The following is a 17,091-nucleotide window of genomic DNA, read 5'->3' as shown; positions in this document are numbered from 1 at the left end:
CTTGTACTTCATCACTAATTTTCAATTTAAACTTTGATTGAATGCTATTTTCACACATTTCCTTAAATTTTCTTATAACTTTTGCTTCATTTTCAGCAGCAACATCTTTTGGTCTTAAACCAATTGCTTGATGCTTTCTATTATTATGAAATTTAATAAACGTTTGTAACAAGTTTAGCCAATTATAGCTGCCCTGCAAACTGAATTTTTTTAAACGTCGAGTCTTTTAAATTAATACTGAATTGCTCACATACAGATTCTTAAAAATTGCTGTAGGTTAAGTACAAATTTTCCTGTTTCTTGATGAGTACAGTCCATGCGTACTTAGAGAAAACATTTATTACTGTAAGGATATACCCAAACCCTTTGTTTTCACAAGCGTAAGGCTGTATCTCTACAAGGTCTGCTTGCCAAGTCTCATCTAAACCACAGATGTTAAATTTTCGGTTAGGATAATTACGCTTTGCTACTTTATGAAGTTGCTTAACAATTTGCTCTACGTATTAATTATCAAAGTTTCAATTTACTTTATCAGATTAAATTAATGGAAATTTTTGTAGTAAATTCAACTTAAAAATTCGTAAGCAGTCTCATTTTTACGCCTTTTAACTACTTCAACTAAGTAAGCAAAATTGACTACATTTTAAGGCTGTAAGAGTGTTCCAATATTGCACGGTCTTTTGTTATCTAAGTTATATTGCCAATCTGTGGTAAGTTTGTATTTAATACCAGGAGAATCTTGGCTGCTGCCTTCGGTTTTACCTAGTTCTCGACCGAATACATCGACATTCATTTTAATACTAAAGCAAAAATCGTATACATCAATGTAATATCCTTTCTTCTGAAGATTTTTCATGATAAAAATAATTTCATTGTCATGGCTTGTATTTCCTGCTGGCTTTTCAGCTGTTGATAAGCGCAAACGATCTACTTACTTAATAAGATCATTACAATGTGTATAATTTACTTGTGTTAGTTAAGCAGTCTAAGAAGGTAGCAATGAGCCGTCTTTTGTGCAGACCATGGTATCGGATATTAGAGAAATAATTTTATTAAACTTGTTGCTATCATCAATTCGTATGGCTTTATTTTTTTAAACTCATTCTTATAAACATTGAAAATGGGTTATGTTGTGCAGGCATCTCCCAAATTATCTTGTACCACTATAAATTTATAAGAATACTTTTTGATAAGAAGTTATATTAATCCCTGACTCATCAGATAATTTATATTGCTCGTTCTGATACGATTCTTTCCAAAGTCTATTCGTGAATCATCAAGCTTGTACACATCATATTCTTTTCGCTTTCCGTACTTCAAATCTAACAAATCTTCTTGATTCTGATCAAGTATTTTATAATAAAAGTTTTTTGATAAATCCTTACTAATTTTTCCTCAATCAAAAGATTTATTTTGAATAGCACAATGTAAATCAGTATTAATATCACTTTCACTTGTGGAAGACTCGACTTTTGTATCACTTTCATTTAACTTTTCTGCATTTGTAAAGACTTTTCTTTATTAACTTTATTATTTTCTTTATCGTTATTACTATTAAAATAATTGTGCGTAACAGAAATTCAACAGAAATTCTTATATGGAGGTCTGTAATTAGCTTTGAAATGTCTCAAAGCACTTTTTCAGCCGTATTTTTCAGAAACTTTAATAGTCTGTACGCTTTTTGAACAGTCTCCTGTACCTTTACTAACTAACGTAGAAAATCCTTCTTTTGTTCATACTATATGATGATGATGATGATGATGATGATAATGATGATGATAATAATAATGATGTTAATGATAATGATAATGATAATGATATCGATGACGATGATGACAATAATGACGATGATGACGATTATGGCAGTGATGATGATGACGATGATGACGATGATGATGATAACGATGATGATGATGATAATGATGATGATAATGATGATTATGATGATGATGATGATGATGATGATGATTATGATGATGATGATGATAATGATGATGATGATGATGATAACGATGATGATAATGATGATGATCATACTGATAATGCTCCAATGTCTTGCAACAGACTGTAATGAACGCACTAGGTGTGTCCTAAATGTACAGCACAATTATCAAAACCATTTCTGTCACGACTATTATTCATTTGCTTATCCTTTTTTATAACAACAAACGCATGTTTAAAGTCATTCCTGCCGTTAGAGCAAAAATTTTTGAATTAATTGTGTGGCATGTCTAAGCTTACATGATAATTATGTACATGCCTTAAATTGACTTCGTCTTAATAAAATAAAACTAAAAAATTAACACGATCCCTAACAAGCTGCTTAAGTGCTTAAACATATGACTAATTAACAGAAAAGCAGTCAATATTTTTGTGTCCACCCAAATAGAAAAGGCCCTTACATTATTTTATTGTTCGCAAACAATATCATCAAAAACCCTTATAGAATTTAATAAGGATCATGTAGCGAGAATAATGTATCGTCTTTGCTGAAAAGTAAGTATTTTTCTTCACCAGGCTCTAATGAATCTTTAAAAAACTTGTTTAACCACAATAACCTAGACCGCAGAATATAGCACAAATACTATGGGGGCACACCTTACCATATTAATCAAAACGCTTTCTTTGTCTTACAATGGCGTTAAAGTCTGGAACTTGTGAATTTATGGATTGTTTTTTAAATTTCATGTCTATTTTGTATAAAAATTAAGTTACAACTTATCTTTAAATTAAATAGCAAAACATTTTTATAGTTTAAGCTTATTATTGCAACGAATTTTAATACTATAAATACAATATTTATTATCGCTGACGACTTGTCATTTTTCAACCACTGGGAAATAAACATCACCATGCATCATTGCAGCGTAAGAGAAAACGAGGTCTTGTAAATTAAATAACAAATTCGATTATAGTAGAGCTTAATTTGTCTGGTTATCAATATTGCGGTCAGGTACTAAGCTTGCTAAGCATCTTGATAGAGAAGATTTAGAAGTTAATCTGTTGGACGCAGCAAGTAAAAAGCATGATACAGCATGTTAAAAAAATTGACAAGATTCAAAAGCTACATACCAAGCTGATAAAATTTGAGCTAATAAGGCTTGGCAAAGAGTTAGAGCTTCAGATTCAAGTATTGATCAAAAAACAGCAGCCACTTTGGTGACCGGTGCTATAAAGTTAAAAAGGAAATTTGGTTCAGGGATAAGAAAGGACAAGAATATGACGAAGAAAAATGTTTTAAAAGTAGAGTGAAAGACATAATCAAAATATGTAAGCTATTGCTTTTAGGGAAAGTCTGTATCTTAAACCTTATCAATCTGAATTATTAGTCTTTTTAAAGCCTTACATCAGAAAAGGTTTTAAGAAAAAACAAAAAAAAATAAAAAAAAGTTTAAAGCAGTAAAATAACCTGATAAAGCTGTGACCAACGTAGATCTAATAAAACATGCTAAAATCTTGGAAATTCCTCATTGTTGCAGAATATTTATGAGAAACAACTTATCTGCGAGCGGCACACAATTTTCTGAAACAGCTATAGTAAATCTTGATGTAAAGAATATGTGCTTCCGGAATCAGTCAACAACGAGCTTCATACATTTATAAGAAGTCTCGGACTAAAAATGTGAGACCCAGGTGAAAACAATTTGGAAATTTTTTGTTGTACATAAAAAAAAGAGATTTTTAGTACTTAGTCTCTAGTTTTATTTGATGAATCTATTGCGCACTATGAGATTTACGGTCAACAGCTGTATGCATCATCAACACATGGTAACAGCAACGAAATTCGTATTTTAACTCAACATCAAAATTTGTGTCTTACCATCCAGAAGTTATTCACATGCTTATGGAAGATTGGTCAAAGCAGATGGAAGTATAGTAGTAGCAAATACTGCATTATAGACCATAGTATCTGCCACTTATTTAAAGAAATTAGATATGAGATAAGGCCATAGAGGTAGACAACTGCAAATATGTTAGATTCAAAACTTTTATGAAAAATTTTTAATCTCCTTGTTGTAATCAAAAATTTATGATAAATACAGATCAGCTTGATGTTGAGGAAGAAGATGATAATCTTTCCTATCATAATGGCTTCTTTAAAAGCATGCTCCTATTAAATATGATTTAGGATTTTGCTAAAAACCATCGTAAGATATTTAAAAAATATATTAAACCTAAAGTGGCTAATGCCCTATGTGGTAATGTCAGATTCTCATAAAGCTCGTTTATTAAACTATCTGCAAAAAGATAAGCTTATTTCTATAAGTATTAGACCTTGTAAATTATACGAGTATTCTGTAATACCTAGCACATCCAAACATACATGGACAGTTAAAACATCTATTCAGTTAAAAAAGCTACGTTTCGTTATTTTAGTCCTTTAAACTAACCAAGAAAATCGAAAAGATGTAAGAAAGATGTAAGATACGAATGTTTGATCACTGCAATAGAAGAAATGTGAAACTCTATTTTAATTAACAACAGTATACTGATGGTGCTCTGAATCTTAATATATCAGATAATCAGTATGCATTGCTACATTATATTTATGTCAATATTCTAAAATTATTCTATGGCAAAGATTGTGCACCTTCACTAGGCAAACACTAGTTTCTTAATCCAATACTTGTAATTGTCCTTGATCGTTCCAAACAAAACAACTGATTGAAAAATGCACCAGTAGATGTGAGGCTGAAATTTAAGTTGCATACAAGTTTTCCTGCCAATACGTGAGTGTATTGCCTTATTTTATGTGATAGTATCGTTCAGTATAGTCTGATGAGTGGAAATATTAAGAAACTTGTGTAAAAATATTTAAAGTCGATTGAGAGCTTTGCTAGCATCAGTTTATTTCCAACTATTATTAATAAAGATCTGAGTCCAATCTGGGGCGCTTACTGGTCGGTTTGTTAATGCATGAAATAACACAAACGCCAATCACTGCACAATCTGGGTAGCTTACTAGTTGCTTTGTTAATTTATTGAAAAATGCAAGTGCCAATCAACGTACAACCTGAGGTGCTTACTGATCATTTTAACAATTGATGAAATTTATTAAGTAATAACGCGATTGCTTATAACCAGACTATCCAGGGTACTATTGATCACTGGTCACTATTGATTGCCCTTGATTGGCACTTGATTTATTATTTAATGCTTTTTATTAATAAATGATGTGACCAGTAAGCCACCTGGGTTGTTTGGTGATTAGCACTTGTAATATTTTATTAACTAAAAAGCGACCAGTAGGCAGTGACTTTTATCGTTGGTGGTTGAAAATAAATTGATGCTAGCAAAGGTTTGTATTGACCTTATACATATTTACACAAGTTTCTTAATACTTACACCGTAGCAGCTGTCGTAAAAGAAAAGCAAAAGATGAATAATGACAAGAAGAGTGGAAAAAGTTTATGCAGAGAAAGAAAAAGAAAGACATAAATGTTTAAAAATCAAATCTGAACGGAAATCGAAAAATGAAGATTGTTAACCTGTTGCAGAATTGATATGTTCAATAAGTCTTACCTTATTCAATACATCACATAAGCCATATATGAGTGATTTCACAACTAATGTTGAGTATCAAAAAATCTGAACTGAAAATAATGACGATGGAAATAATAAATCTGGGCTGAAAAACTTCTTTGATGAGTTTCCAACCAACAAAAAGTTTTGTCCTCCAAAATAAAGGTTATGAAAAAATGAAAAAACAATAAAATTAAATATTATAGTAGCAAAAGATAAAGTGTTTTGTTGACATGCAAGGTCTCAAAAAACCAGCTAATAATTATGGGCTCAAAGAACTGGCTATTTTTTCACTTAATACTTACGATACAGTAGCATAAGTAGTTTTTTCTAAAGCACCCTTTACCTGTTGAAAATTTCCACAAGAGTATAAACATGAAAATTCATACGTTAAAGTTTGCTATCATGGACTAACTTGGGACACAGAAAAAATTAGGTATACGGAGGTAGGAAATGTTTTACGGGAGAATCTTGAACATGCTACGAAGATATATGTTATTGGAAATTTAGAAAAAAGAGTGGCTTCAAATATCTGGCTTTAAGGTCACTGATGTGACAGACTATCCACCGTTTGAATTTTCAAAATGAGTTACTACTTGCACAAATCACAGTGGAGGCTACAAATGTATGTGTGCTCTTTATAATGTGAAGTGAATGAACAGTGCACGCAACCTAAAGAAGGACACACAAAATAAGTGCGAGTAAGCCACAGCTCCTGCTCACACATTGGCTGCAGGAGAGGCTACTTTACTCGAAAAGAGGAATCCGCTTGCCGTGGAGAGGAAGTGGGCAAAAATCGCCTGGCAATTCAAGCTCACCTGGGCTGAAGTCTCCATAGCTTATCTACTTTAAACCTTATCAGGAATATGTAACTTTCTAAATTTTCTACTAAAAAACATTTATACGAATGATTTTATAATTGCTACAACCTTGTTAAAAGATCCAAAAAGTCTAAAAAAATATGGACCAACATATCCACTACCTTATTACATTTTTAGTTCAATTTTCAAATTGTCTTTAAACAACCGAGTAACTAAGCGGTATGTTTCATGCAAAGTTATACCAGACAAACAATTGAGATATTGAAACAGCTATTTGATGACACATGCCCTACATAAGGTAATACAAGATGCATGGAGATACTTGCACAACTTCGAGATAATAGGAGCACGTTTTATAGACAAAGCATTCTACTTAGTTTAAATCGAAGGATGACTTTTTAAACTAACACAAAAAATTTTTACAGCACATTATAAGGTAAAATGCCCAATACTTGGACAGATTTTTTGAAACTTACGTTAACGCTCATATATAGAAGTTAATATGCAATACTTTAATATTTTTCTAATATTAACTTGTAATTAGGATGCCTTAGGGTTATATAACACTTACAAAATTTTTTAAGACAGCTCTTAAATAATAGTTATCGTACATTTCAAAACATGTCAACTTATCGGAGTAGTTAGGCAATCAATACTTGGACAAGTTGGAAAGCAGTACTTGGACAATACTAACTTAAGCGATTTTACAGCTGTATAAATCATGATAAGGTGCAAGTACTTGGTAAAACTAACGTATATATTTAGATAAATACCTTATAACGAAAAAAGGTTAACGAAGGTGGTAAATAATAACAAATTTATTTCTTGAGATTCGTAAATAAAATTTTAAATCTTTTTTTCAAACATAATTTATTAAATACAAAATAAATTCTTCAGGGTGCATTTTAATTTTAAATGTTTTTAATTAAGTGGAATCACACTTCTCCTTCTTGATTTGAATTTTCTTTTGGAGAAACTGCATCTCTTCAACTGCAAAGAAATTGTCTAACTTAATTGAGTTCTCACTCAGTTTTTTGAATTGTTTTATCAGTGAGATAGTGTAAAACCAATTTTACTGACTTTTTTATTTTAGTTCTCTTCTTTTGATTTTTTTTGTTTTTGTTGTATGACCTCCACTTTTTTTTTCATTCTTTTACTTTTTTTAAAAACATTTTTGCTCTTTCGAGAACCCATACTTTATATGTATTTACAGTAAATTGGAGGTTAACGTTTCAAAACATTAAAAAAACAATTCTGTTAAAGTGGTGCACCCCTTAACAACAAAACTGATTAGTACAGTGTTTTTTTCTTTGATTGTATGTCCGTGTACTGGCTACGACGTTTTTGTGCCTATGACCTGAAGTTGGACAAGAGCTCCACGTTCGTCCAACTACTACGAAATCGTGAGGTGTACTTGGACAGCTAATTTTAAATTATAAAAATGTTTTTGTCCACGATTACATTTGAAATATTCTTCATTAATGTCAAAATTGTAAAATAATACTATACAACATGTATACAAATGTATTAGATTAATTTTAACGAGCATTACCTATTATAAAAATTTTAGAAAACGGAGAAAAATTATCGCACTTCTATGGTGCCTATGGTTAAACTTAGAATTCCCTCGTATTAAATTTTGCTAAAATTAATTAAAAAATTTAAGTTTATCATTAATAATAATCATAGCACTACTAATCTATTACGTTTTTTCAAGTATCTCTTTTTTATTTGCTGTAATGACTGATTGTTCACTGTCCAAGTATCGGTGTGAGTTTTAGTTTTGTCCAAGTATTGGGCATTTTACCTTAAATGTATTATACAAAGCTTTTTTAAATTATGAAATATTTACAGTTAACTTTAACAGTAAGCAATCATAACGTTTTTAACTACCTAAAAGGTGCCAACAAGGTAAAGTTTATGCTCCAATATGCACAGTAGTGGTCTGGTAACATTATCTAACCAAATTAAGATACAAGTAAATGTACAACATTTTTCACAGATAATCTTAAAAATTGTATAGGAGCAAAAAATTATAATTTATATCAAAAAAATAAGAAACGTCAGTTAATAATAACTCCACAAATTAAAAATAATACTTATTAGGTTTAATCATTTATTATAAATTTAGTAAATCAAGAAAATGTAACAGGAAAAAAAAGACTATAATAAAAAGATCACAAAATGTCGAAATAAATGCTCCACTTTCAAAATCTTTCTAATCTAAAATTTTTTTTTTTAATTTGAGCTAATGTTTTCAATTAAGGTTGATACAGTGCGTCATGACATATCCTGTAATAAAGAATTCATAAAGCTTAATATTGAAGTTATTGAATTGTTTCAACTCTCATACTTCCTCTATACTAAGATTATACTGAACAGCATACCTAGCCGTAAGATGTATTTATCGTAGCAAAAAAATTGTTGTTTTGGTACACATCTCCATAACATTTGCATTTTTTTTCAGTAAGAGTTACGGACATCGATTGTCATTAAAAAATGACTATAATATTATGGTCATATTGTGACAATTCCTTATATTTCAATTATTTTTGTTTTAGAGTTATGTGACCTCGTAATGAAAAATGGAAGCGTTCACAAAAATCAAAATTAAATATTGGTAATTTTAGACAAACGTATCTGTACCTTTAAATCTTAGATTAAAATTTGTGTTTATTAAATCTATATAAGTACTGAGCAACTAATACACATTTATGCCCGTAAGACTAATAATGACGTAAAAGATATACAATACCATTGTCTTGTCGATAAACAAAGCAGTTTCGATATACTTTGCAACCTCACGAACATCTTTTTTATATCTTTTTTTTATAAGATTAGTAATTTCTATAAAATTCTTTTGCCGACGAGACTGAAGTCGCCACTCCAAATTACCAGAATTTCCACACCCTTTAGCAGTGGTAGTTCTGGTTTCAAATATGAGGTGTGGATGTTTCTGCTAAAAGATAGTTTAATATGTAGTTGTATTTTTATATAAATTACTTTTTACTTGTTGATATTATTTTGTGCATTAAACTAAGCTTCTGCCTGAAAAACTGTTGTAACTACATGTCTACATGGACCTGCTTGTTACCTTAAAGAATATGATTTATCATGACCTGGCAAAAATAAATACTATGGCTGCTCTTTTTATACTTTATCCTAATGTGATAGAGAGACATTTATAAAAGAGAATATTTGATATTTAAAGAAAAAAGTCAGAGATGTTTTTTGAGGTTAAAGAATTCCTTTACCTCTTCTACGCTACATAATTAGAGTTAAAAAGGGCTGACTAACTTAAACTAAACTATTGTTACATCTTTTACAATCTTATTAATATATCTTAGAAACCGAGCTTTTTGTTGTTAAGTATACATTCCTGTAACTGAGTCCTTGTTTTAAACTATAAAGTAATTCTGCTACTTAATTTTTACAGCATTATCTTGCAATATAGACAAGGAAATACAAACTGTGTAACAAGTACTACAAAAGTTTTTGCTTCTTATTTCTTGTGACAAAAGAAGCTTAAAAATATCATTAAAACATTATCTTACGACATTGAAATATGAAATAAAAAATTTGTTTCAAAGTGTTGTTATTAGAACTGTTAGTTTGTTTTGCAGGTTAGCCAACAGTTAAATTTTAGTAGATTCCGACTGAATATAACTAATCTTAACACTAAAAAATATATTTTTTTGCATTATAAAAATAATCTTAACAATTTCTTTTATAGCTTTTGTACATAAAAATAACCGTTCATTTTGTTTCATGCAATTATGTTTTAAACACAAACAAACAAGATTTTCAAAATATTAAAAAAAACTGAGAACTGTATTTTTTCACTATTATCTAAATTTATTAGTACAAAGAAAAATCTTTATGAATATATGAGAAGTTAGAGTGCTAGCCTCTAAACAAAAAATTGAGACTTTGTGTGTGTCTTCTAATTTTTTTAAAAAAATTTTAAGGATTTTTTCTTTTGGTATCTTTGATAGGATAAGTACCTTAGATGACAAGAAAATTGTTTGTTAAATTCAAAGAGCATGATATTTCTTTATTTAATGAATCTTGATCACTTAGGACTTCTTAAAAAAAAAAAGAGTACATGACCAGCTTCATAATGAAATTATAATTAGTTTTAAAAGATAGGTACAACCAATAATTGGATGGTCAATAAAATAAAGTTTCGATAACCTATGATGAAGTTAACAATTTACGAAAAATATTTGTTAAAAAATCAAGCAACATTTACAATTATTTTCTGTTAACCACTCAGATAGACCATTAGCATAGCATGCAAGTTGATTTTACTGTGACTAAGTGATTGTTTATTTTATAGTTATTACTTACAATATATTTCACAATTGGTAAGTAAAATATTAAAGACTAAGATTATTTTAACAGTAGACTTCCAAGCGTGGTTTGTATTAAAGAAGTATCAAGAAGTCTTATAATATTATTAGAACATCTAAACAGAATTGGAGTAAATATAACAATTTGAAAGTTGCTTAATATAAGTACACCTCTATACATTACATAAATCAAATAGTAGGAAAACCAATTACTTAAAAAAGTTTAAATAACTTTACAGAACTTTAGAATAAGTTAAAACTTCTACAACAATTGCTTAAGGACCAGATAAAGAGAGTAAACACAAGATTTACTCCGATAAGTGACGTTTTGTTGGTCACAGGATTTCTAGCCTCATCAGACTAACAGTATTCACCGAAGAACGTACAAGAGCCATCATTATAAGAATATTAAAAAAAATTATTCGAAAAAATAAAGAAAAATCATAAATTAGACTTCTGTACAGAAACTGTAAAATATTGATCACCAAAAAATTAGCGCTAACACATTATGGAGTGACAACAGACCCTTAAGACGAATAAGCTCATACAAAACTGTGGCATGTTTATATTTATATGTACTAGGAAGTGTTATTACGTCTCTTATAATACAATATTATTTTTGAAACTCACTACAACAGTGAATAAATTTTATTAGAAGAATAAGCATTTTTTTTTTATAAAAGTATAGTTAATGAAATAAGTATAAAAGTTTGAGACTGTAACGTATACATATAAGCCTCGTAAATCAGTACCAAACAGTGAGTCAGTGATAGTTATAGTATTACCACATTTGCTACAACGGTGAATAAACTCTGCTGAGGAAATCAACATCTTTCCTTCTATAAGGAGTACTATTCATTAAACTGATATTCATTATTTTAGTGATAATTTTTTTCTAAGTTCACCTATTTATTGCTGGTTATGAAAGATTTTCAATCAAACTCATGTTTTTTAAAATTCAAAGTATGCTCGGAAACCACCAAGTCCTTTTTCTGTACATTCAGGTGCTCTTCCATACAACGTATCAAAGCACATCACGTTCTTACCTTTAATGTATTTGTTAGTAAAACTGATTTGATAGTAGTGGTCAAGCAGATACTGTCTCACAAAACTGATATTGTTTTTGTGGAAAAATGCTTTGGAAATCAGAAAAGTGTGGTTATTAAAATGATTAAGTATAATCTTTTTTTACTGGCTGTAGGTGGTTCCACTAAAAATTTAATGTAAAACTTAAGGACATCCCTTGTATAAGTAGTTGTTGCAATAGTTTGGCCCACCAAAACGATTCCCACTGGAGTAGGGCCCTACTTTGACAGAGGCAAAGTGTTGCATGTTAGTGTTTGTAAGGTGGATGGGGAAAATTATGTTCATCTTTTGACCAAAAAATCTTTGTAGGAGAATCGCTTAAAATGTTTGTTGTAGATGGTGTTTACAGTACAACTTCTACAAAAAATAGTTTTTAGAACCAACTTTTTTTTCAACAATTCTTCAAGGAATTTCAAGACACTCATGGCAAAATCACCCATATGCAGAGATAGTAAAATGTTGGTCACCAAGAAATGGACGATAACAAATTTTCAAGTGAAAACAGACACTTATTACCACCATACACATGCGATCAATATGATAGTCAAACGTTATTTAATTGTGCCGGGTACATACGTAAGCACTATCAATAGGTGCCGAGTAGTGATACAGCATCCTTTGTAATATAGTTTTGTTTTTAAAATGTACTACAACAGTGAATGCATTTTATTGAGCATAGTGGCATTTGTTTTTTTGTTGGAGACTTAGTTAAATTAATATTATAGTTTGTGACTATAACATATACATATCAGTCTCGTAAATGAGTACCAGGCAGTGACTCAGCACTATCTACAGTTCTATCAGATTCATCACAACAGTGAATGATTTTTGTTGAGAAAGTCAATATCTTTCTTTATTTTCAAATTATTTTAGTTAAATTAGTACACATCATGAATTTCAGCAATAATTCGTTTTTTAAAGTTCGACTTTTTATCGCAAATTTTCAAAGAATTTTAGTCAAATTAGTGTTTCAAATTTAAAGTACTGTAAGTATTTACTGATTTTTTTTTGTATATGCATGTGTTCCTTCATGAAAAGTAATAAAGTGGACATTTACTGCAAGAAAACGTGTATATGACTTCGGTATTTTCCAGCGCATCGGTTTTGTCCTTACCTAATTTTATTTAGGGGGTTTTTTAGTATCAGCAAAAAAAGAGTTCTATATACTTTGAGACTCCTTCTAATTAAGAAAAAAAAATTATTGTGAAGAAACGGGACTGATAAAAAAAGTTTTCAGGATGCACATACGCGATTATGTGTTATGTTTAAAGTTGGTTAATTATACCGTTAATATGAAATCGTACCTTTAATATTCTTATTCAAAAAGTTATTTCAAAAAGGGATCTAAAAAGGAATCGTTGATGTGGAAAAATGCATGCAACATTAATATAGTGCAGTCTATAAAATTATAAGCCATATTATTTTTTAGCGGTAGCCGACACGACGGTTAGGATAAAAATTAACTGTAGGAGTCATAGACGTCTCTTTTATATACCAGTTGGTGATAACCTGCAAATTTTGTATTCTAAAAATGATGTCCGAAAATTAGTACTGTTATAATGTTAAAGTTTATAAGTGAACTTCAGTTTTGCATGACTATTGCTAAAAAAACTAATAGGTGTGCTGATGTGTTTTATATTAATACGAATAATATTTTATTTCGCATAGGAGAAACTAACGAGAGCTACGTAATTATGGCAATTATTTAGTTAAGACAGCAAGCTTTCTTCACAGTCTTTTATAATAAGGTCCACAAATTAATAGGAAATCGATGCACCCATTATAGTATCAGCTGTTTGCCGATAAAATTACCATCAAAATTAAAATATGCATTTTTAAAGAGAAATTTAATTTTCAGTTCTAACACTTTTAAAATGGTTAAAAGAAGCTTACTCACTCAGTGACTATGACAAACACGTAATCACAACAACACTTTACCTAGCAAGTAAAAAGATGTTGAAATCATTTAGACCAATACAGTGTTAAATAAGCCATATGAGTTGCACGAAATTCACAAATTTTATGTTCCTATTAGACCTACTTTTTCATCAATCAATAGCCCTCTCCATGTACCAGCCTAAATCATACATAATTTTTAAAAAACTGTCGTCCTTCAGCAGATTTCCGTATGAACAATAGTTGTCAATTATTTGGATGCGTTAGAAATATAATAATTCCCCTCTTGACTTAATCTTTATGTTTCTTGAGGTCACACGTTTTTTTATAAATACTCCATGCAATTTAGTTTTTAAAAGTTGAGACAGAAGACAGCCCTGCATTATTAACATTATTAATGAATATAAGACTCTTTTAGAGAGACTTTAAGACAAAACGAACTTTTTGTTTAAAAAACCATAGGTCACGTTTAATAATTTTTTTTTACGCATACGGTCGGCACACTCATGGGTGCACCCATTTCCTATTTATTTGCAGACCTAGTGATGACATACTGTGGAAATCTCTGCTTGTCTGAGCCCAATAGTTGTTATAATTGCGAGACTCTATTTTATTTCTTATATCTATACAAAAATTTAATTCGTATCCATAAACAAACATCAACAGTGTTAAAACTGTTCTTAACAATAATCGTACGAAACTCAATTTCACTTATAAACTTTGAAGTAACAACAGTATCGATTTCTGAGACATTATTATTACTATACAATATTTTTAGATCATCATTAACTGGTTTATTGAAGTAGCTGTTGCAGGAATTGGGTCCAACAAAACAAATCTCCACAACCTAGATGAGAGCTTTCCATTATATACAAAGACAAGGCATGCGGGGTGGAGGACACACATTCACCACGGATTGATCCTCTCTCTAATATTGTGCGTGAACAGAGGGCTTTCATACTTTTTAGTTAACGGAAGTGATACAATTTTCCTCTTTCTTACGATGGGTATTCTTTTTATAATTTACCACAATAGTTTTCTCCAATAGAAAAAGTCAAAAATTTTTTAATTTTTTGTTCGTGACGTTGAAATAAATGTCATTTATGAGGATGTGGTGTTACTTATAGTTTAATGACAACAAAGGTACGTATATTTACTGGTTGATTCTGGAGTCTAAAGCCTCTCCAAGTGCTATTGTATGAAACGCCGCAACGTTTATTGTAAAGTCACATACATTTTCTCTTGTTGAATATTTGATCTTCGCAGTATCTATAAATGCAAAATTATCATAAAAAGTCTCTCAATGTGTATTATTTATGTCTCTTACAATGTTCTTTACGATATTAGATTTCTACTAATCGATTAGCGCTTTATATAAATAATAACCTTTTTCGAAAATATAAAGTACACAGTTCTGCATCACAGATATCATCAAATCCAACAAATCACTTAACACACATAAGTTACAGTTAATGCAGTTGATAAATAATTAACTTAAGCAATCAAAGGCTACTTTTTTTAGAATTTAACTATGACAGTATTGGTCCACAACTCTACAACTCACACTTTGTTTTCGTCTTACTTCAAGCTCAATAGCCTTATCGTTATAATTTACAATAAACTTTAGAGACCCGTTGGAGCCATAAGTTTTTACGTCCAGCAAGTTGCTGTCATCCATGGTAAAATACTTTTTAATGTCTGTAAACGCCAATTTAAATTCGTTCCAATCCAAAATTTTGAAAGGAATTGCTTCGAAATCAGTACTTACTAGACGAACTACAGGTTCTTATATTCCAGACCAACTACGGTTTTTTTGCCAAATGATTTATTAAACCTATAAAGCTTGAAAACATTTGCAGAAGTTACAGTTGACACTGCTTTAAGCTTGAGAGATCAATAACTACAAAATCCCTAACTCTCTTTTTGTGGAACTGCAATTTTTTGTTTAACCGTATTGATGGTATAATCAGTCAGAGACTAACAAATAATCCAACTTTTTTATGCTCGTCGTAGCTCGAAAAAGACGGGGTGAAAAACGTTAAGAGGTGGTAAGTCACGTGTAGCATAAAAAATTTTATCGATAATATCCAGGACAATGTTCATTAAAACAAGTATGATCGTGTACCGCGTGCATTTAAAACACTGAGTTTAAGATTTTTTACAAACTATTAATATTTACAGGTAGAATCACGAAGCACTGACATCATTAATGTTATAAATTCATCATAATGTAACGTCGGTATCCATTACTATGCGTTATAAAATGCACAGACTGCAAATTACAAATGTATTTATGGATACATTTGTATCGAAGACATTTAACTGTAACTTTTTTACAATTTTTTAAAAATGGATCAATGTGCTGCGGTGCATAAGATTAAACACCATTTCTTTTAAAACAACAACCATTGGAACGTGTATTAACATATATAGGAACCCAATGCATACCTGATTTTGTATGATCATCAGTGTAAATGACAAGTGCTGTCAGTTTCGTCAACACCCATGGGATCTGATCGGTTGGGAACACACCGATGGTACGCGTTATGATTTAAAACAGGATCTGCAGTATCAGTTGGCTGTCTATTACGTTCATAGAGCCTAAATTGCATTTAACGAGCGTTATATAAGGCAAACCAATATTTTTTAAGATTTAGTTTTAATGCGAGATGCATACAATACACTTCCAATGACAAATCTTTTAAAGGTCAACAGTTAATCTCGTATCCCAAATTTATTACTTAACAAAAAGATATTCTATGTAAATCGTACCATTTTTTGCAATCCCTAACGTCAATTTCTCTTGCACTTCTGCCAATATCGTTCAAAATTTTTAAAATTTAATCAAAAGGTACCTTAAAGTCCCTCAAAGAAATGAAGTCCATGATGATGTTGGGATGATCAAATATTCTGTGGTTGCGCCTCTGTACTCAATTTTCGCAAGCGACAAAAAAGTATCAATACCCAATGTGCGGATAAGTCATTATTCGAAGCAATGCTAACAACTTCTTTTAAAATTGTTACGTCTTTTTTCACCTTGAATTACTGAATGCTGACTACAAGGTTAATTGCTATTTACGTATAATTGAGAGTACCAACAGAAACTTAACTAAGAGACGATTGTCATGTCCAATCAGTGAGTGTTAGTATATGTAGTTAGTAGCAGAGATTAGTAGGGAGATTGCTGACTGCCATGCTACGGAGTGTGCCCACATTTTTTCAGTGGTTCGAGCGCCCCGCCGCGGCCAAGCGGCCGAACCAGGCGCACATTTTTTCATTTATTTGCGAAGCACGGTAGGGGTATAAGAAGAGTGGATTCGCGTGGAAATGTCCATATAGGCACACATTTTGGAGACGCGTGGGAGGGGTATACCGAATGTGCGTCTACGAGGAGAGGAGTGGAAATGTCAGCT

General features: G+C 30.7%; 1 protein-coding gene across 1 annotated transcript in view; it reads right to left on the bottom strand.

Annotated features, from left to right (window-relative positions):
• Positions 1–17,091, bottom strand: part of mmd (disintegrin and metalloproteinase domain-containing protein mind-meld) — a 2,100,572-nt gene that overhangs the window by 1,510,282 nt on the left and 573,199 nt on the right. The window contains exon 8 of the mRNA XM_089595760.1: positions 9,100–9,303. Within this exon, the coding sequence (XP_089451886.1) occupies positions 9,100–9,303 (204 nt within the window). The remainder of the gene's footprint in view (positions 1–9,099; positions 9,304–17,091) is intronic.

This window comes from Copidosoma floridanum, unplaced genomic scaffold, assembly GCF_036245765.1.
Source record: "Copidosoma floridanum isolate Cflo_tuat_1 unplaced genomic scaffold, Cflo_Japanese_pri ptg000027l, whole genome shotgun sequence".
Lineage (NCBI taxonomy): Eukaryota > Metazoa > Arthropoda > Insecta > Hymenoptera > Encyrtidae > Copidosoma > Copidosoma floridanum.
This window is presented reverse-complemented; position numbering and strand designations above follow the sequence as displayed.